The 21,259-nt window shown below is 38.9% G+C and overlaps 1 protein-coding gene across 3 annotated transcripts in view; it reads right to left on the bottom strand.

Moving 5' to 3' along the window:
* Positions 1-10,669: 10,669 nt before the first annotated feature.
* LOC109112554 (protein phosphatase 1B-like) overlaps positions 10,670-21,259 on the bottom strand; it is a 37,098-nt gene continuing 26,508 nt past the window's right edge. The window contains exons 2-7 of one of the 3 annotated variants that reach the window (XM_042767677.1): positions 18,929-19,774; positions 17,749-17,866; positions 17,136-17,247; positions 16,515-16,572; positions 12,749-12,811; positions 10,670-12,576 (exon numbers count right to left, since the gene is read on the bottom strand). In XM_042767677.1, the coding sequence (XP_042623611.1) occupies positions 12,782-12,811; positions 16,515-16,572; positions 17,136-17,247; positions 17,749-17,866; positions 18,929-19,759 (1,149 nt within the window). In that variant the 5' untranslated portion in view covers positions 19,760-19,774 and the 3' untranslated portion in view covers positions 10,670-12,576; positions 12,749-12,781. Of the gene's footprint in view, positions 12,812-13,463; positions 15,837-16,514; positions 16,573-17,135; positions 17,248-17,748; positions 17,867-18,928; positions 19,775-21,259 lie in introns of those variants that run through there. The other 2 variants (XM_042767676.1, XM_042767675.1) reach the window with 2 other exon arrangements.

Genomic DNA, 21,259 nt, shown 5'->3' with positions numbered 1-21,259 from the left:
TATTTAACGGCTCAGTGCTTTTCCACCTCTGTGGATTAGAGAAGAACGACCTGCATTTACACATTTATTCACTCCACAGAGACCTGCTCATCTTCCACTCTTCACTATCAGAGAGAGAGAGAGTGACCTCACTGGCCATCAACATACTGTGGAAAACACAGTGTTTTCCAGCTTGGCTGGCTGTGTGCATATGTGTGTATACTCCAGTGATACCGCTGGAGGACTCGATGGATTGAAACCACACAGTGGATTAAATTGCTGTGTTATGAAATTGCCCTAAAAGTGATAAGATGAACAGATACAAGGGGAACAGCCTTTAAACATAATGGCAGACTGACAGACAGCGCAGCACTTAAATTTTAAGAGGCACTTATGGGCAATAATTGAGTAATGTCTTCATGCGCCGTCTTTTTGAAGGGATGCAACAGGCACGTCGTAGCTTTGACAGAACACAGAACTTTTTTAAAAAGTGATGGTCATTGTTTTAATGTGTTCGTTTTTTCCAATCTTTTTGCGATTAGCTTGGTTCAGCCCGTCTTCGTTAACTAAAATGTGCTCTTAAAACTTTTGGAAGTAACAGGGCGAGGGTTCAGGTGTGTCTACTCCATGCTGGTGCGAATTAGGGGCATATGCCAGGCCTGCATTTGACCCGCATTTTGCCCAAACTGTGTCCAGTGAAATTCTAACCATCAGAAATGGGGCACCGAGGATGTTTGTTAGACGGCATGCTGGGCACAGCAGACTGCCGCGGTCTGAATGGTGGGGTCAGCGGCTGGGCCTGTTTCTTTATAAAGGCCTGCTGTGGAGGGAGGAATGAATGGAGAGCAATGGAGGAACGAGTGATGCACAGGGCAAAAGAGGCCCAATAAGCAGTGCATGGTAACAAGGGGGTCCTGTCAAAGGCCATTTCAGTTAACGGCCTCCCAAACTCACAATGCCCGTGCTTTCACAATCCACACAGCCAAGTGAATGGGATCGACCAGCTGATAGGAGGTCATGGCATAATTATGATCAATTTTTTTACCTGCAGGGCTTTTTATCCTCAGGTGGAACTAAGCCACGATCACTAGTGTAAAACGGCCCCTGTTGAATAATGAAAAATACTGGCGATCTCTAAATTAAAACCCCATTACATGCATGTAATATTCAGAGGCTCTAATTCAGGCTTTTAAGAGGCCGCCCTGGACGCTTGCAGGATGCCCCGCAGCAAGCGCAATCTGTGCAGCAAGAACACCTGCTCGAAACGGTCCCAGAGTCTCCAAACGCATCAACCGGGGACTTGTTGTTCATGCAAAAGTGACGAGAGGAACCAACTCTGGTTTTTAATCTTTCCATGAGCCTCTTACCCTAATTTGGGCTGTTTTGGTGTACCTCTAAAAGACAAGCAATAATACAATAACCTAATGGGTGCTCGTTTACTATGATGACCTATATTAACGCTATGACAGGGCTCTTCCTGTAATGAGAAGCTTGAGAGTTTTGGGGAGAGCTTTGCTAAATCCTGTCCCATTACAATATGAAATTAATCACAAAAGAGCAATTATATCAATATGGTCTTTTGTCATCAGAGAGGCCACACCTGCCACAAGCCGTCAGGGTGACCTGGGTAATGGCGCACGGAAATGCACCAGTCATCCATCACCGAAATTACGTGGGCTTGACCCCTCACAATGGGCAGCGACAATGCAAGCGTAATCTCTTAATCCGAAATCCTGATTGGGAACACCTTTCAGTTATGATTGCATTATGATAGACAGCCTGCCATCATTGAGCTTGTGGATACAGAGAGAGAGTGCGAAGACATCGAAATACAAGAGAGAGGGGAGTCACTCTCCTTATCCATCTATCTCAACCGAGCTCCCTGGACCAATCAGAAATGATTAGAGAATTATATTGACATCCTTCCACCAACCAGGTCCAGTATCAGTGATCTGAGCCCTACTCGACTATCATATCCCTGAGCCAAAATCACTGGCTAGAGCCAAGCACACCTTCCACTCCAATTAAGACCTGCATCCGATCATCAGAGCTCAATTCTTAATCGCATAATACCACACTCACACATGAGCACAGGCACAGATAAGACCTCCACAGGTGTATCTGAGGGAAGAGGACAGAAGAAAATAAGGTGAGATGGAGATTTTGGAAGGTGACAAAGTTCAGGGATTAAAGCAAGAAAGAGAAACATTTCTGTCCATGGAAAAGAGAGAAAGGTAACAGGTGGAATGGTGATGGGGGAGTTATATGAATCCCTTCTTGAGTGCTGTGTGAACAGGTCTGAGAGCAGAGGGCTTTAGGTATTGCTTTCATATGCATTAACTACCCATTAGTCATCTGGTTATTCACTAGTGCCTGCCGCTGTCCACCACAGTACACTGGAAAAAAAATCGTCTCAGAAATTGCCAGCAAATTTCACAAATAAAGAAACATCATGTAACATTGAATAATGTGACATTTTAGAAAGACTGAAATTTTACATTTTTCTTTCTTTTTTAAATAAATACATAAATCATTTACTAAGTCGTTCCAAACCAGTATGCCTTTCTTCTGAGTAGCACAAAAGAGTAAATTATATATATATATAAAACTGTAAAAAAAAAATTGTAAAAATTTTCTTTTTTTTAAAAAAAAATAAAGTTTCTCTCTCTCTCTCTCCCCGTATAAAAAATAGTCAATTAAGACCAATGTTGTTTTGGACCCCATGTTCTGCAAAAGAAAGTCAGTCATACAAGTTTGAAATGCGTAAATGATGACAGAATTTTTATTTCTGCATAAGCTGTCCCTTAAAACAAATGCACACTCCCATGGTAGTTTGGTAAGTGTGTTTTGCGCCTCAGACTTAAAGCAAGCTTTCCTCTGACCAGATTGCTTTTTGCTTTGAGGCACCCAGCAAATGAGCTCAGAGCTAAAAGCCTAAATTAGAAGCTGTGAATGTTGCATGTTTACAAGACTCTTACCGACAGGAGCTTTCAGGTTCTCAAAGACCACCAGAGGACCCCTATATGAGCTTCCCATGCAAACAGTGGAGACTGCTGCCACCCGCTGGTGGCACACGGTGAAACAGCACTGCGGCCTGCACTTCTGGGTCTGTTATTGGATTAAAACATTCCACACTGAACAGTAAAGCAGGATAAAGCACTCAGAGCCACAGATCAGTAAATGTTCAGATCATTGGGAAGCTTCACTAGTATGATTCAGGTTGATAATCCTTGTGACACTCACAAGCTATTGGTAAGTGCAATTAACACTGCTGTGGCCAATCCAATTGTGTAAATTAAGATATGGCCAGACAGAGGCCGAAAGTGATGTGGCAGTATTACTGTTCTCATAAGACTAAATTACAGTTATGTTACGTCATGTTACTATTATTTCAAAACTGAAACTAAAGTGTGAAGCTTCATTGGTTGTACACAGTGCTATAATGTCTGAATGCCTTTTCTAATTTTTTTCATTTGTGATCATGTTATTAAGTGTTAATTTACAGAACTTGTACAGTAAAATTATTTATATATATTTATTCAAAAAACAAAAAAAGAAAAATATTGTGAAATATTATTGCAGTTTAATATAACTGTTTTTGATTTTAATATATTTTTTAAATATAATCTAATTTTGTGATGCAAGGCTGAATTTTCAGCATCATTACTCCAGTTTTAAGTGTCACATGATCCTTCAAAAATCATTCTAATATGTTGATTTATTATCAATGTTGGAAACAGTAGTGCTGCTTAATTTTTATTTATTTTTTTAACCTGTGATACTTTTTTCATTTGATGAATAGAAAGTTAAAAAGAACATTTATTTAAAATAGAAATCTATTTTTGAAAAAGTTATTTCAACTCATTTTAAAATGAATTAAAACGAAGGTTGAGCGGGGAAAGGATTTACAACAATTAAAAAAAGTGCTACAACCATCCTCGCTCAGACGTTCTGTGGCATCTGTAGCTTATGCTGTCTGAAGAGGCTCACAGTCATTCTCTCTGCCTCCTCATCTCAGTCTCTCATTAGAACACCCATGTCCTGCTGCTACCTCTCCCTCCACCCCATAAATAAGATATATGGCCTTGTCTCCACACTCAGCTGTCATCATCTAAATTCATACGGCTCACAGGAGACACTCAGCATTGTGTTTCACAATGACCGCCCAAAGGAGCGCACATTGCGTCCAGATAATGCACATACACAATTGGGCAATGTGCATTACAGAAGTGGATTAAGAGCATTCACGGAAGTGGCCCGAGGGCACCTCCAGAATTAAATGCTTCAGTTGATCTGAATCAAAACTATTTTTATTTCCTTCTCCTTCAGCTGGCTGCAGGACACAGGGTCACATGGACTAACAGGTTGGTGGACAAATCAAATGCAATGAAACTGTTGATTGCGAGTTTTCAATTGGCTAAACAAAAGTGAGTGACTCCAAGATGCCAAAACAACTTTTAAAAAGTGAAGTACACCAGGCTTTAGCATTTCCAAACACAGTGCAGTGGATTTGTTGGACCGGCTTCCACAGTGATCTTGTGATAATCCACTCCTCTCAGCAGCAAATGAGGTACAAAGAGCGAAAGAGAGAGTGAACCAAAGAGAAGGTGGCCTCAAGCAGTGATTACTCTATTTAATTCAACATGGTTTCTGAGGCATGAAACATGCTCAGCTCATAAATGACTTCCTCCTCTTCTCTCCTGTCCTCTCCAGAGCCTGGTCTAGCCCGCGGACTGAGGCTCCGGCACCTGATCGTATCTGCCTCTCTCTCGTCACTTACAAAAGAGAAGCCATAATATGGAGATAGATATTAGGAGCGCATTGGTCTGGTTCCCCAGGCTAGAGCACATCTGTGAAGGAGAATATAAATACAATTTATACAATAGTATGTTCACTGATACTATAAAGTGACTATAGTTCAGGTACAAAATATTATTACTTACCTACAAGGTTCTTAATGGTTTAGCTCCTGCGAACCTAACTAGTCTTTTACCACGCTAAAGTCCATCATGACCCATATTGTCACAAGACTCTGGACTTTTGGTAGTACCTAGGATAGCAAAGTCCACTAAAGGAGGTAGAGCTTTTTCGCATTTGGCTCCAAGATTCTTGAATAGCCTTCCTGATAATGTTCGGGGTTCAGACACACTTTCTCTATTTAAATCTAGATTAAACACACATCTCTTTAGCCAAGCATTCAAATAATGCAACTCATAATCTTATACTGCAGTTATATCTGATCAAATGCACATTATTATTCCTTATCTTGGGTTGAACAAATCATTTTTGCTTGGTTGGAACAGCAGCTACGCTAATTATGTCTCTATTTGTTTATCTAATTCTAACTAGGAATTACACAAGCTTCAGTCTGGATCCAGCCCTTACAAATACCTGAGAGGACCGAACACCTGAGAAGAGATGATGCAAACCCTGAAACATAAACTACCAAATTTTGATACAAGTCTGATTGCAACATATAATCATTGCTGTTTAATAGTGTTCATCGTCTGTTTGATTATGTCATTAACTGAATTTTACCGTACATTTCTGCCATATGTACATCAATTTGACAGTCACCACTGACAAGCTACTCCTAAATATATTGTAGAAACTTAATTTCCTGTAAAGCTGCTTTGCAATGATTTATATTGTGAAAAACGCTAAACAAATAAACTTGATTTAACTATAGCATGTTTTCTCAAACTTCTTGAGACCAAGGATCTTTAAATAACCTGTCTAAAATAAAGAGAGCTATGAACTTTTAAGTAGGCCTACAAATATATTCATGTGTGATAAAATTAAAAACCAACTGTTACTTGTGAAATTATTTTTAAATGTTAATCGAGTTAATTTAAAAGTTTCATTAAATTTATTGACAATATATCTTAATTCTAAAAATAATTAAATTAATAAAAAAAACAAGTAATATATTAATGTAATCGAAAATAGGTAAATTATATTTCTCTGTAAAATAAACAATACAGGAAAATGTACACACACTTAATATAACTTATTATAATTAAGTTATTATATTAAATCAATATATTTTACAATAATTTCTATGATTAATGTAATACATCAGTTATGTAATTAGTATACTGAAAATATTTCTAGAAAATATGTACTAAATTATCTGTTTATATAAAATATGCAAGAAATCTTTAGCTATAACACCTTGCATATATTTTATTATAATAACACATCAATTATTATTATATAGGTATTTATTATATAATAAAGCAAAACTACACACACATATACACAAAATATTACAAAAATATTATTTAACAATTCGATATATTATAGATATAATTAAGTTTGTAATATATTCTATTAATTACATATAATAATAAAAATACATACACACTTCATATATATACACACTGATGTTTTTCTCTTTAAATTTCTTGCAGTGGATCCCTGGGCCACAATTTGAAAACCCCCGGTCTATAGAACTACAGAGACTCTTAAAAACATGTTGCAGAGAGCACCAGGATGTCCTCATCTAGTTAAATGTGCTGCAGAGTGGTTGCATCTTGTAAAGTGCCCTTTATGCAGCAGACGCACGTTACAGCATACATAGATTCTCACGCCCTATTAATTGCGAAAAAATTGCTGACAAACCAGACGAGCCGAGCAAGCCTGTAATTGGAGCCTGGTGTACGTGAGCAGCTTATCCTACCCTTACAAACACACGGTCCTGCCCTGACCTCACAGGGGCTCCGAGGTGTCATGTTCTGTACCGCTCTCACCGGCATTCCTGCTCTTTTCACTTGACTTGACAGTGTTTTGTGGTGAATCGCATAATTAACACAGGGATCTACAGAATTCAGTGACTAAACATAATTACTTCTCCCCTCCTATCCTCTCTTAATTCCTTCCTGCGGCCAGGGGTTTCGGCCTGGCTGGACAAACACAATAGGCTGTCATGTCAGGACAGCGCCGGCTGGTGGGCCAGTGGCTGAGAGGGAGGGCGCATTCAGCTCCAATGGACGCTGCATGCTGAGACTCACGGATATCCACTGACACAGAGGTGACAGCTCAGAGAGGGAGAAACAGAGAAAGACGTAGCAGGGGAGAGTCGTAATTAACATCACTTGACAAATACAGAGTCAGATAAGGCTAAGAGAAAGTTTATCACACAAGTACATTAGCCGTACAACACCTGCTGCTCGCAAGAGCTGTGATCTTTGACGGTGACCTGCGAAAAAATATAAACTCTTCCCTTGATCCAAATGAATGGCATTCTGCTTCCAAGCAATGATGTCTGACAATTCACAGAGCAACTGTGTCTCGTCAGGTAGGAACAAATCCTGCAGGAATGATGAAAAGGTGGGGAAGAATACATGCGGGTTGTTGAATGTGGATAATTAGAGCTGAATTACCTGGCTCTCGGTCCCCTGCTCTGTCCTCTCATTTCCTCTGTAATCTCACCAATCGGGTGGCAGTTAAGCTTCAGCCCCCAGGACATACGGCTGTTCCTGCCCTGGGTGCATTCTTTCAACAGCTCATTTACTACTACAGTGTAACTAGGCTTTGGAAAAGGGGGTAATCCCTAACACCCCCACCCTCCTGATCAACCGCTCAGACCCCTGCCGCTAACTTTATACACCCATAAGCTAAGATATTTTAGCAGGCCGTTACAAATGATGCTAGCTTTATATATTAGATGTTTGAAAGACCATAAGTAACCAATGCAGAGGCGAGCTAAACATTTAAGGGACTTTTTAGCTATACAGTAATTTGTTCGCTAAACAGTTAAGACATCTGCTACACAGATTATCTGTTTGTTTTTTTTAGCATGAATCTTCTCAAATGAGATTTGTGTCTGGAACTGAGCTGCTAGGAGTTTGATTTGCAGCTAAGAAGCATTTTCTGTCATATCAAGTGTAGTTCGTGCATTGCTTTTCCATTGTTTTTATATGTAAACATGAGCTAAACGGATGCATTTGATTGTTGTACCTGTGTCTTTTGCAGAGTCTAAAATACCATTCTGCATTCAAATTAAAAACTCATCTTTGGACCTTGTTTTTTGTTCCATTCTATTACCTCCCATCTCGTGTTTTTAAGTGCAAAAACCTTTTAGTTAAGAAGCACTTACAAAGAACACTTTTGCATTCCACTCATTGCTTTTCCATTGTTTTTATATGGAAACATGCTAAATTGACATATTGTGCTTGAGTCTTTTGCAGTGTCTAAATACGGCATTCTAAAAATGCAGCACGTAAATTAAAAGAAGCTCAGCTTTCAAAAAATGCATCTTTAGACCTTGAATGACACTAGTCATTTTTTTTCCATTGTCCTGTCTTGCATATTTAAATGTAAAAATGTGTTCTGTGTGATTGGCCTGTTAGGCTGGTGAATCTTGTCAAAGAATATCATGTGATATGGGGAAAAAACACATCAACCCCCACACCTGGTACAGCCAGCTTAAAGGCATAATTTGTTCATAAATAAATGAACAACTCAATTAATAACAATTGTCCACACAATTAATGGAGTCCAAAACAACACTGGTCCCCATTGGCTTTCAATGTACAGAAAAAAAAAAAAAAAAAAAAAAAAAAAAACAAGGGGAAAAAAAACCCCAGATCTTTGCACTGTCACAAAGTTTTAAAAAGACATTAAGGTGCACAAATGAAAAATTGTTCACTTTGGGGTGAACTAACCCTTTAAATCTATGTCTCCGGTACTTCCTGCTTTGCTCCACACCAGGCATTTTACAACATTATTATTTTTACATACAGCCTCTATCAACAGGTGTTTTGACTAAACTAGCTTCCCCATAACACTTTTCAGACCATTTAACCACCTTCCTTAATCTCCCAGTCCACAAACCTGAGAGGTTGTGCGCAATCCAGTCAAGTTCCCCACCGCTTCAGTCTAAAGAGTGTGGATTACCTTAATCCACACGTTTGGCATCCTGATCCAGGGAAACAATACTGTGTAACCATGCAGGGACACTTTTTAGATGGAGGTGGGTCTACACTGGATCATTAAGGGGATTTAGACTTTGCAGTGTAAGACATTGTAATGAGGTACAGATGTGTAAAAAAAAAAAAAAAACCCCGTTCAGGATGTCTCTGCTGTTGATTAGCAGAAGGGGTGAGAGGTGACGAGCCTTCGAGCACGTGCAGTCAGCTGCGGTGTAATGCACTCTGTTCCTCATCTTTTCTCACTTCATTTACACACACCACCAGAGTAAAGTGACATACATCCTCTTAATGAAACAGGATCTTTTTTTTTTCGTTTCAAAAAGACAACCGTTTTTCACCAAGAGGAAATACACTGCTGCCTCTAAAGCTAAACCACAGTTTCTTTTTCTATAATAAAATCAACTCAATTTTAATGACTTTGGGGAATGGAAAAAGACTCAAGACTTCCAAGAAAACTAAATGCTGGTAAAAAAAAAAAAAAAAGCAGCCCTCAGTGGATAACAGCATGCTTTCTTATTCAGCACTTTAATGAAAGTTTGACTCCTTTAACTCCGTTATCACGCCCTCTTGTGTCAATCCACTGACATTTCTTTTGAACTTGATTGTTCCAGTCTCAGCTGCTTCCAGTTATTTTAGCAATGCAAAAACAGTCTGTTATGCTGCTTGATACCGCAAAGCTGTATTTGTCATTTATTTTATTATCATAATCATAAACACACTGGTTTGTAACACAAAGAGTTTTTAGAGGGCAACTTTAGAGGTCAGCAGTTGGATTCCGGAAGTAAAAATGCCATTCATTTTCCCCATAGGGGAACTGATTTATATTTATTAACTTATAAACCTTTGAAGACAGACCAACTGTGAGCTATGAGGATAATCAATGATATCTGCTTTTGTTGAATCCACCTGCCTGCATTATTTTAACATTTTAAAAATACTGTTCAACAGCAGAATTCCAAGTTAAAAAAAAAAAAAAAATTACCCATGATGCTCTTCTCAAACTACTTAAATTTTTGTGTATATATATATATGTTATTTTGTAATACATTTAAAATGTTTCAATATAGTACAATCAATATCTTCAAATAAACTGGTTTTATAATTGCTCCATCTTTTTATTTTGATTGTCATTTGCAATGTTCCATGGGAATGTCCCTCATTAAAACCCTTAAGTACAGCCTTTTCAAATAATTTTGCTTCGAATCAAAGTTTATATTGTTGTGACTCATCTCAGTTGGCTGGTTTGACTGGTTTCATGGCTTATAAAACTTAAAGGAAGACTTAAAAAAAATGGGGAAAATACTCCGAAGGACTGCGAGAAAGTGGACAGACACTGTATAGACTGAGGTTAATTGAAGGTATTTGCTTTGGTGAAGCCATCAGTCAGATTTATTTTAACTTGGTGTTTGGCAGCAGAAATCCTGGTGAAAAGACAACATTACCCATGATTCTGCAAAGAAATCACCTCCAATCAAATCATGACATACCACCCCCAAAAAAGGGGAAAAATACTTCTGGAAAAGGGAAGACACGATTGTATTCTACAGTTGCAAATTAATTGGAAGTTTCATACTTTCACATAAAATCGCTTCTGCGTTAAAACATAAGGTAGATAGATAGTCTCCTGAAAAAAACAAACAAACAAAAAAAACAATTTCACTTACAGGCTACACAGAATGTTTCAAGATGTGAAGCCTCCATTCCCCTTCCAGAATATTGTGAGATAACACTTCAAACACAAGCAAGTCATTGTATTAACATCAAACTTTAGCAATCGTTTATTGAGGAGAACAGATCATATTCACTGTTTGCTACTGAAACATCACAACATCATACTGGGGACGTTCATTACATGGGCTCGTCAGGTGGTTAGAGAGAATCAGAGATAGAGAGCAAGGACTTTAGAGCAAGAGCATTCAATCACACTCTCCAAAACACACGGGACAGTCGTTTCCCCCTCCGGCGAAACCCTCTCTTCTTAAGCCAATAGACTTGGAATAAATAAAATACTTTGTTTCAATTATTCTATTCATCAATAATTGTTGATATACACAACGCAAATGAATGTCCTTGAGCACTCACCGCACAAAATATATCTCTTTACCATCTCGACTGGAAAGTGACTCAATCTATTCGTCCTAAAATGAAGCTTTCCAGCATATGGCTACAAGTTATGTGTACCAGAAGAGGGGAAAACTGCAAAAATATATATACATACATAATCATCTCATAAAATTCAATTAAACACTCATTTTAAAGCTACACACCAGAGCAGGTGAAGTCGATTAATAAACAACCAAAAACAAAAAAGGAGGAAGAAAAAGGCCTCCAGAGCATGTCTATGTCTGATGATCGCACAGCGCAGAAAACAACTCACATGTGAAATAAATGGATTAAGAATGTCAATGTATACGATGAAGCTAATCAAACAATAAATGCAAATATGAAAATGTTACGCATGAGAATGTACAAATGGGTGTGTGAAGGTATATGTATTGTGTATCAGTGTGAATAAGGGGTACATTCATTCAGAGCCGACTATCCTGTAAGTACACCCTTAGAGCACAGTTCACCTTTTACAGGCACAGTTAAAAAAACAATCCTACATTAAGGATTACTTAAAAAAAAAAAAAAAAAAGTCAGAACCACTCATAATGATTATTCAAGTACCTATCAGTCAGTCTGAGGAGACTCTTTTCACTCCGCTGTTAAAGGAGAAAAAAAAATATATAGCTATATACACATACATATTTCTGCAGTTTCACTTTAGAAACACTCTACCTTCTCATAGCTTCACTTTTATAGTTTTTTTTTTTCATTCAGTATTTTTTGTTTTTGTAATCAAATGTGAGTGCAATCAAACAATACCAATTACGCCATTTAATCTGCAATAAAAAAAAAAAAAACCATTAAAAATGATGATTCAAAATGATAGAGGGGGAAACCTATTTGAAATTTCACTATTTTGTTAAAGAAAACCACAAACCAGAAGGCAAGCTGATGGGAATAAATCAGTGGGGCGAGCAGGGGACGAAGTGTGCTGCGAAAAAGAGGAGGAGTTCAGTTCTTATGTACTGTCTCTGAGGCAACTGCAAGGAAGTCACCGTGATAAGCTCCTCCAAATAAAGTTCTCTAAATTCAGAGAGTAATCTCCTGCTGTCAAGATTGAGTCTCAAGAGTGTCCTAGGATTTTTTTTTTTTTTAATTTTCATGTTTAAAAGCAAGCACCAAAATGAATGACACCAGAAGAAAGTTGCCTCTGCCCCAAAAGAGAAAAAGAAAAGTCCACAACAGATACATTACATTTCTGTGGCTGCTGTCCAGCTGGTGGGCTAGAGCCTGTTAGAGTCGCAGGGTTAAAGAGGGTGGCAGAAACGGTGAACAAGAACTGAGATCATGCCTCCAAAAAGCCGCACATGCGTGGTTGTGAAGGGGTTCAAAGTGAGCCGTGTCTGAACGAGGGTCCCTGTCCCTCTCAGAGCTCACTGGCCCCGCCCTCCACCAGCTGAGTTCAGAGTTCATGCCTCCAAATTAGCATCCAGCAACTTCTGCTCGAGCAGTCCCCATCACTGCTCGTAATCGACACAGATTTCAGGAGGGAGGGGGTGGGGGGTGGGGGCTGGGGGAGTAAAAATAAATCTCTCTACCGTACAATGCAGTTCTAAAAAAAAACAAACAAAAAAAGACTGAAAGATTTCTGTAGTTTTCTCATCTTTAAAAAACAAGCATACGTATTCCCAAACTCATGGTTTGACATTTCCTATGACGCTCTCCGAATTGAAACCAAAAAAAGTGTGTGAGCAAAGGTTTTCTTGTGTGAACTGAGGACATACTCGTGTGGATTCAGAAGCCGTTGGCTGCTCGGGCTACCAGGGGTCGTCCAGGTCACCTCCGCTCTGCGACAGGGAGAAAACAAGAAAGGGAAAGAAATGAGCAAACAGAAAAATTAAAAGGGTAAAACACTCAATTAGAACTGGGGATGTAAAAGAAACTATGAAACCTGTAAGGGTGTGAAAGACAAGAAAAGGAGAGAAAGGAAGATTTCCTAATTTTTGAATTATGAAAAATGAAGCATGGAGTTGGTTTTACATGGTTCTGAATAAAAAATAAGTTCAGGGTCAGTAAGTATTATTATTATTATTTTTAAATAATACTTTTATCCAGCAAGGATGCAATATTTCACAATATTACTGTATTTTTGATCAAATAAACACGTCTTGGTGAGTATAAGAAACTTATCATGCACAACAATGTTTTTCAGAACATCAAATATAGACCCCAAATTTTAAACCATAGTGTAAGTGCCTCCGAACCTACAGGTGACTCCAATGTAGACTGTGGGTCAAAAAACTACCCAATAACATTAAAACAGTATAAAACCAAAATAGGAGTGGTTACATTAATCTGTGTATAAAAACAACAACAACACACTTAGTCATTAAAAAAAAAAAAAAAAAAAAAAAATGTGGTGGGAGATTTTTTTTTTTTTGGGGGGGGAGATTTTTTTTTTTTTGGGGGGGGGGGGGGGGGGGGGGGGGGTGGATAGACCTGCAAGGACTGGCCAACATACTCTTTCTGATATTAGTTGCATTTCCATATGAGAAGAAAACTAAATTTCCCCCAGTATAAAACCGGCTTTTAAACAATAAAGGCACATTTGAAGCTCACTTACCTCAGCCTCAAACTTCCACTAACAAAGCTCATGAGTAAGAACATAAGCCATGTCTGATTATGAAGGATAGTTAGGAGTGAACAAATTCTTATAAGAGCTTTAAAAAGCACTCATGAAACTATCGGCATTCTATGTGGTGTGTCATCTCAAATGTAATAATGAATTGGAGCAAAGACAGATATTAATAGTTGAATTTGATTTATTTTGAATTTTAGCGTGAAACAAAATGTATACAAACCTTTGCCCCAAAAAAAAAAAAAAAAAAAAAAAAAATCTGAAACCAAAGCAGCAAATACTGCTCTATGGACAATTAAGCTCTCTGATTCTGCTCAGCCTTTATTTTAGTAACACAAGTTTAATATAACAATGGCAGCGTTATGCATGCACTTACGCTAACTGTTAAGAGGATTATACAGTTTGTGTTATGCATTAACTTCCAAATCAACAAAGTAATCAGCTTCAAATGGCTTGATAACATCAGCCAAAGAAATCACACAACAAAAGCAGTTTGGAACATCAGATATTTTGCGATATGACAATCCACATGGACAGAATCCAGCTTGCTTTCCAAAAACTTGGGTCATAAAAATAAGAAGTGTGATAGGAAGCCCTGTGCAAATACTGCAGTGTACAGACATTCATGAATGATCATGTAACAGTGGTGCCTAATTTATAGATTGCAAAAAGTCCTTCTATAAAGGTAAATCAGTCTGTATTGTCCCTTTTCAATCAATGCTTTGACAGTCACTGACTGATTGGATCAACACAACAGACTTTTGCAAGAACAAATGATTGTGTAAGTTTCTGTAATCTCATACGGTCCATGCTTATAAAGCCAGTGTATTTCCATTTTGTGCTTCTTCCTCAAGGACACACCTGGATAGTAGTTAACTGTGAACACTCAAATAGCAGACACAGGACAATTATATTCGAGAGGACAGCTCAAATTCTAAACCGATATGAAAGGAATATGGAAAGAGAAGAAGATATACACATACATGGCTTTAGAGTTCCTTTTTAAATGGTGAAAGAATTGCTTTTGATCAGTTAATCGTCTCACATTTCATATATATTTGATTCACACACACACACACACACACGCAGACTAGAGAGAGCATACCAGAAGTTGTACCTGATGTTTACTACAGTACGTTAATATCCTATAACTATGATCAGCCATGAGACAACCCAAAATACAGAGTACATATGCACTGCATGGCACGAGAGCAAACAGTTGTATGTATTCTTGGCACGGCCCAGATTGTCCACTTAAACCATTGCTATTTCAAATGTTTAACTACTTATATGAGTAAACTCATGGAAATGGTGATGATCAAATCATTCAGGGGTGTGTGACAGTATTCAAATCTCCTGAAAGGGACAGTTCACCAAAAATGTATTATTTGCCTTCACGTCATTTTGTCACGACTTTGACATTGATTTTTTTCATGTCATGTCAAAGAAAGAAAGAAAGAAAGAAAAAAAGAAAGTAAAAGAAAAGAAAGAAATTAATTTAAGTCTGGAATGACATGAGGATGAGATGATGACAATTTTGACAACTAGGTGAACTATCCTTTTAACACTTTTATCTATTAGATTACACCTCCATCTCTCATTTTAAAAACACTAGGCTAGGTGCAGATATGAGAAAGTGCTTACTACAGACAGAGCTGGGATATGCCAAGGTTAACCTCACTTGCAGTTGCAGAGCAGGTTTTTAGTGATAAGAATTCTGTGCAAAACTTCCTCTGTATGCTACTTTTACTGTTTTCAGAGCTCACAAACACAAAACAAACACCCAAAGTGCTATTACAAATCCATAAAGACAACCAAAAACCTGCACTGGAAGTGCTCTAAGTGGGAAGAATGCCCAAAGCAACCTAGCAGTCTGGGACAGAGAGCAGGTCTGGGGAAAGGGGTTTGATAGCAAGGCTGGGTTTAGTGGGTACTAAATAGGGTCATGCAGTGGGGGTGCCAGAGGGCTTGTCCAGAGACTGTGATGTAGCGGCTTCATCCTGTCCCTCCTCAGAGGCTGGGGATGGTAGAGGCAAGGGAGGTTCCTCCTTGGGGTCGGTCCTTGACGTGGCGCCTGTCCCGTAAGACAGCCGATAAGTAGAGAGCGCCTGCTCCAGCACTTGGCGATATTCGCCTCGGTGACTGACCCGGAACTGTCGTAGCGCCTCCAGCAGGTGGGCGGTGGAGCTGCCCTCTTCTTCCTCCTCACCGCCAGCTGCTCCTCTCTGGCTGTCCTGGTGCAAGACGCCAGTGTCAGTGGACAGAGCAGGTTAAGAGACCCTGCTTAGAGCGGGCCACCTGCCCATGACCTTACACTGCCTTTTCATTTAGAAAGCAGCACGCTTGAGGAGCGATAAAATAAGCTGTAAGTTGTGGCGAATGTGTGTTCGTCTGTGTGTGCGCGAGGTTACAGAAGATGCAGGTGCTTGTCAACACACGTCTCTTCTCACAAGTCTTAGAGCAAAAAACTCGCTGAAGTATGCATTACCAAGATGTGCACATAAAAAACAAACCATCACAGAGTGGCACAAGCACAGACGGACAAACAAAGCCAAGGCTTGCACAGAAAGCCTTGCATTTACATCTTAAACGCAGAGTCACTGCTTTTAAAGACTGTGGTGTTTGGATGTTTAATCTGCCCTATACATAAAGCCATCTCTAAGTACCAGATATGCTTCCCTAAGTAGGACATTTGCTAATCACTTGCTAAATGCATCACTCTCAAATGAACGGGGGAGTAAATGTATGCATGAAAGGATCACCTAGACCTACATTAAGTCAAAATATTTGCAGGTGTGATGCATTAAAAGAAGTGTAAGATGATGAGTAAATGGATGGACTCAAGTAAGCAAGAAGACTCAGGTGACGTTTGGTCTGTTCTTATGAGATCACAACAGCAAGGAAACACTCACCCCATCTTCTTCTCTGTGTGGGTTTAGCCTGTTGTAAACGGCCTCAATTACACTACGTCTAGAAGTAAAGAGAAGAGAAATATTAGACAGAACTCTAAAAATGTCTAGCAGTGCACATGCACAATATGAAAAATGGATTTCATTTTGAGATTTGGTTCAGGATTACATTATTTTCTTATTATCTTTGCAAATTAAGAAAAGACGTTGCTGTTCTGAATAAAAAAAAAATAGGGAAAATTAGCATGCACAACTAAATATCTAATATTAAACCATATATGATTAATATTAAATACTGATAAAGGAAAAAAGATCTTGGACCAATATCACACACCCCTGAAGATAAATGCACAATATTATTTCTATTCAAAGAGAAATTTACCAACAAATTATTATAGTTATAGTCATAGTAATTATTATTATTATAATTATTATAAATAATTCAACACTAAAAGAATCACTTATTTTTATCATGACCCAGATATCAATATAATATTGCACCGCCATGTGTCTGTGGTTTACGACCCCTATTTCAATAGTAGGGCAATTACAAAATCTGCTTTGACAAGCATATATGTGATTTGAAGGACCACAAGGACAAATGTAGCAATTTTGGATCCTTACTTGCTAGCGAGTCCACCTCCCGGAGGCAGGTTGGGGATGCTCTCAGGGCGAAGGTTGTGCATGACATGGCTTAAATCTGGGATGCCTTCCTCCCCTGACTTCTCCATGATTTCTGCAGAGAGAGACAATTACATTACACATGGGGGGCAACAAACTGCTAATGGAATCCTGGAGCGTTTTCTCCACCATGACTGTTGCTGTGAAACCTTAGAATAATGTAGGCGCAGGATCAACCATCCCACTTATAGAGAGTGTGAGAAAAATAACATCCAGCCAGAGAAAGAATGCCAAACAGGTTTCATCACAGCTGTCCTAACTACATGTCAAATGGAAAAACACTAGAATTGTTTTCAGAATTAATATATTCCCCATCCAGGAAAGATCTTACGAGCCTCCAGATAGTTTAGAACATGCCAGAATGTTGAAAGAGAAGAACCAGAGGGAGATGAGGACTGTAATCCAAACAGTGCACACACAGAGAGCAATTTCGAACCCCACGGCTTGAGCTAAGGTCTGGTATTAGGACTTTTTAAATAACAAGATGGCCATTTCCTCCACACTGGATATACAATGCAGAAAACTGGCTGACAAATGAACAAGTTCTGCCTCTTACCTTCCACACGAGCCTCCAGGAATTTGTCCAACTCGGCCTCTCTCTTAACAGCCTCCTCTGATACCTTCGGCGCATTGGGGAAACATACTAGAACAACACTCATGTTGTCACGGCTTCCCTGGTTAATAAAAAAGGAGATGGTATGTTAAAAAAAAAACTGGACAAAAATCCAACCTGTCAAGCAAGTGTTTATAACACCACACGCTTCTATTGTAAACCACTATAAATCTAGACCAGCTCCAATTTTGCCAATATTTACCTCGGATGGAAATTTGTGATATCTAGTTCTAGTTAGACACTAAGCAGACCTTCATAGAGACAAATCTTCCAAGTGGAAGGGGGGAAAAGTTTAGTTTCCAATGTATATATGAGCCATACATCATAAAATGTAAAAAAAAAAAAAAATAAATAAAACACGAAGAAGGTTACAGACTAATAATGGAAAGCCCTGACATCAACTTGAGCAAATCCATGCCAGATACAAGAGCTGTGACATCACTCACAAGGTACCTGGCTCTGTCTGAGCATCTGGAGAGCTGGTGTCTACACAGGCAGAGGGCTTGTGTGTGTTTTTTGGAGGGTATTGGGCAGTTTGGATTGTTGAGACCATCAATGAAACACTTAAATGCAGCGTGGAAAAGATGAGTGGGGATTATTTTTAAAGAAACAAAGCAGGTCCGTCTAATGGGACTAGCAGGACTGTAACAATTATGTAATGACTCAATGATTCAGCTTCATAAGGCTGTGCAACTAATGTAAAACAGATTAAATAGATTTAGAAAGAACCCATTGGGCAAAAAAAAAAAAAAACGATTTAAAAGAAAAGTTGACCCAAAAATGTCACTATTTACTCAGTTTGAGTTCAATACACACAAACACAGCACTAGCCGTCAAGTCTAATTAAAAAACATATCTTGGCGAATTGTTTCTTTTTAATGAGTCTGTTTCTAAAATGATCAATATTCGAAAAACAAATTATGAAACTTCGATTTCATTGTTATCGAAAATAATCAAAATTAATTATGTTGTTCTTAGAAAAATTCTTCTTCATATTTTGCATCACAAATGTAATCAAGATCACTAGAGTGGCAGACCGCTTCTTTGCCAAATGATTTTGCAGTCATTTGGCTCCTAGATGTTTAAGGTGAATAACCTGAACTATCTGCTGTGATCTCCTCACCTTATGTAAACAGGTGTCCACCACAGAGTTGCAGATCTTCTCCAAGTCATCCCACACCTCTAGCCGAGAGCGCACAAAATCACACAGCTCCTCGTTGCTCATCACATCCCAGATGCCATCGCAAGCGAGCACCACAAACTCATCCTCATCTGAAATGCGTGGGATTTCAAACACCTCCGGTTCTGGAGATACCAGCTGCTCAGTAGGGCCCTTCCCATCCACACACTTGTAGTCATAGTCCCCCAGGGCACGTGACACAGCAAGAGAACCATTCACCCTTTGGATCATCACAGAACCTCCTGCGTTTTGAATGCGCTCTTTTTCGCGTGGGTTGCACGGCTTGTGGTCTTGTGTGGAGAACCGTACCTGTGCGGCACGGCTGAGAACGGCACGGGAGTCTCCACAGTTGATGAAATAGAGGTGTTCAGGGGACACCAGCACACCGACTGCCGTGGAACCGCTACGGTCCATGCCGTTACGTAGGTCCGAGAAGTTGCGCATGTACTCGTCGATCTTCAGGAAGCCAGAACGAATGCCGCTTTTAACTCCCTCCACGGTGTCGGGGCCCGAACGGAAATCCTCGCTGCTGGTTATGATGTGCTCCAGCAGGTGTTTGGAGCAATAGTTGGCTACGCGGGAGCCAGCGTGACCATCATACACTGCGAAGAAGGACCAGTCATCCAGGCCATGCGGTAGACCCACAACAGCCGTGTGCGCATCCTCCATCTCTACCCGCCAGCCCTGCATGCTGCTCAGGCCGAAGCGCAGACCGTTGCCCGCTCCGTGAGCATTATGTTTCTCTGTCTTCGGTTTGTCCAAGAAGGCCCCCATGGCTCAGGACACCGTCTGCAAGAGAAAGAGGGATGCAAATTTGCTTTATATGACAAAAAGCAATATGAGACACTTATGTACTCACCATCATGTCATTCCAAAACCATAAGCCTTTGGTTAATCTTCAAAACACAAATTAAATTAAACCTGAGAGGTTTCTGTACCTCCGTTGAAAGTCCTGGTGTTCAAAAATTTAAAAGATCCAAAAAAGTCATAGGGGCAGCATAAAATGAAACCATAACAATTGAGCGGTTTAATCCAAGATCGTATCTCTTCACAAAACGTATGACTTCTTTATAACCTTTTTGGATCTTAAGTTTAGGCTACCTGGTTTGGAACAACACAAAAGGTATATTTTTTTTTTTTTTGGTGAACAAACCCTATAACAAAAGAATGTTTTTATAACTGAATGTGTAACTGACCATTTAAATCAACAAACACTGGTTGGCCTTTCAGGACATTATCCAAACAAACATCAGCACACCAGCGAAGCACTGACAACAATGTTCTTTAGCATTACACAAAGTCATCAATCCTCTTTTGTTCATAAAACTAGTGTGTGTATAAATGTATTATGAGAATTAATGTCATGGAAGGGACAACCGCCTACTGAGTTACTGACAGATCTTGATGTAATATAAAGCCTACTGTAACAGCAGATAGAAGATAATAACAGACAAATTGTCAAAAGCTCATAAAAAAGCAACTCATTTCAGACAAGCCTTAGCAATTACGTTCATCAAGACTGATTAAATACAATGAACACAAGTGCATTAGAAGACTACATCAGTCATAAATTACTGAGCATGCAAGATAAAAGAAAAACAGTGTACATTGGAAAACATTTAGGATGATGCTAAATGATAAATTCTTTGTAGAAGTGGAATGTATTGATTTATGTCACTTGTTAACTTGACCTATAACATCATAACCTACAATACAAGGCACTAAGGAAGTACTATTTGCCATGCAATGTAAAATTTGTGGATATGTAGCATTTGTGTCCAAATGCAGAATAGTGATGGATGCTTTGAAACTGCTGGGGTCAAATCGAATTGGAAATCAACTGGTAAACAATTTCTGATATTTCTTACCAGCGTTCACACCCTTCTACTTCATTAGTACGGTCTAAACCTAACGACAAAAGTGTTTATCACAGACCACTATGTCTATGCAAAGTTAAGTGATATGACACTCGTTAGAAGATACGTGGTTATTAATAATAGAATAATCACAATGCATATGTATTTACTGTTTTAGTCTAATTACTTCTTACCAATATACACAAATACTACCATTCAATTTTTTGAAGTCTTTCATATGCACACCAAAAAGAACAGACAATTTAAAAAACTTTTCCATTTCAATATTTTAAAACAGAATTGATTCCTTAGACAGCAAAGTTTATTTTTCAGAAACCATTACTCCAGTCTTTAATGTTACATGCTCCTTCAGAAATTATTCTAATATGCTGATTGAAGCGTATGCTAAAAAACATTT

This window comes from Cyprinus carpio, chromosome A12 (genome assembly GCF_018340385.1).
Source record: "Cyprinus carpio isolate SPL01 chromosome A12, ASM1834038v1, whole genome shotgun sequence".
In the NCBI taxonomy this organism is placed as follows: Eukaryota; Metazoa; Chordata; class Actinopteri; order Cypriniformes; family Cyprinidae; genus Cyprinus; species Cyprinus carpio.
The sequence above is the reverse complement of the archived record's forward strand: the minus strand, read 5'-3'. Positions and strand labels throughout refer to the sequence as shown.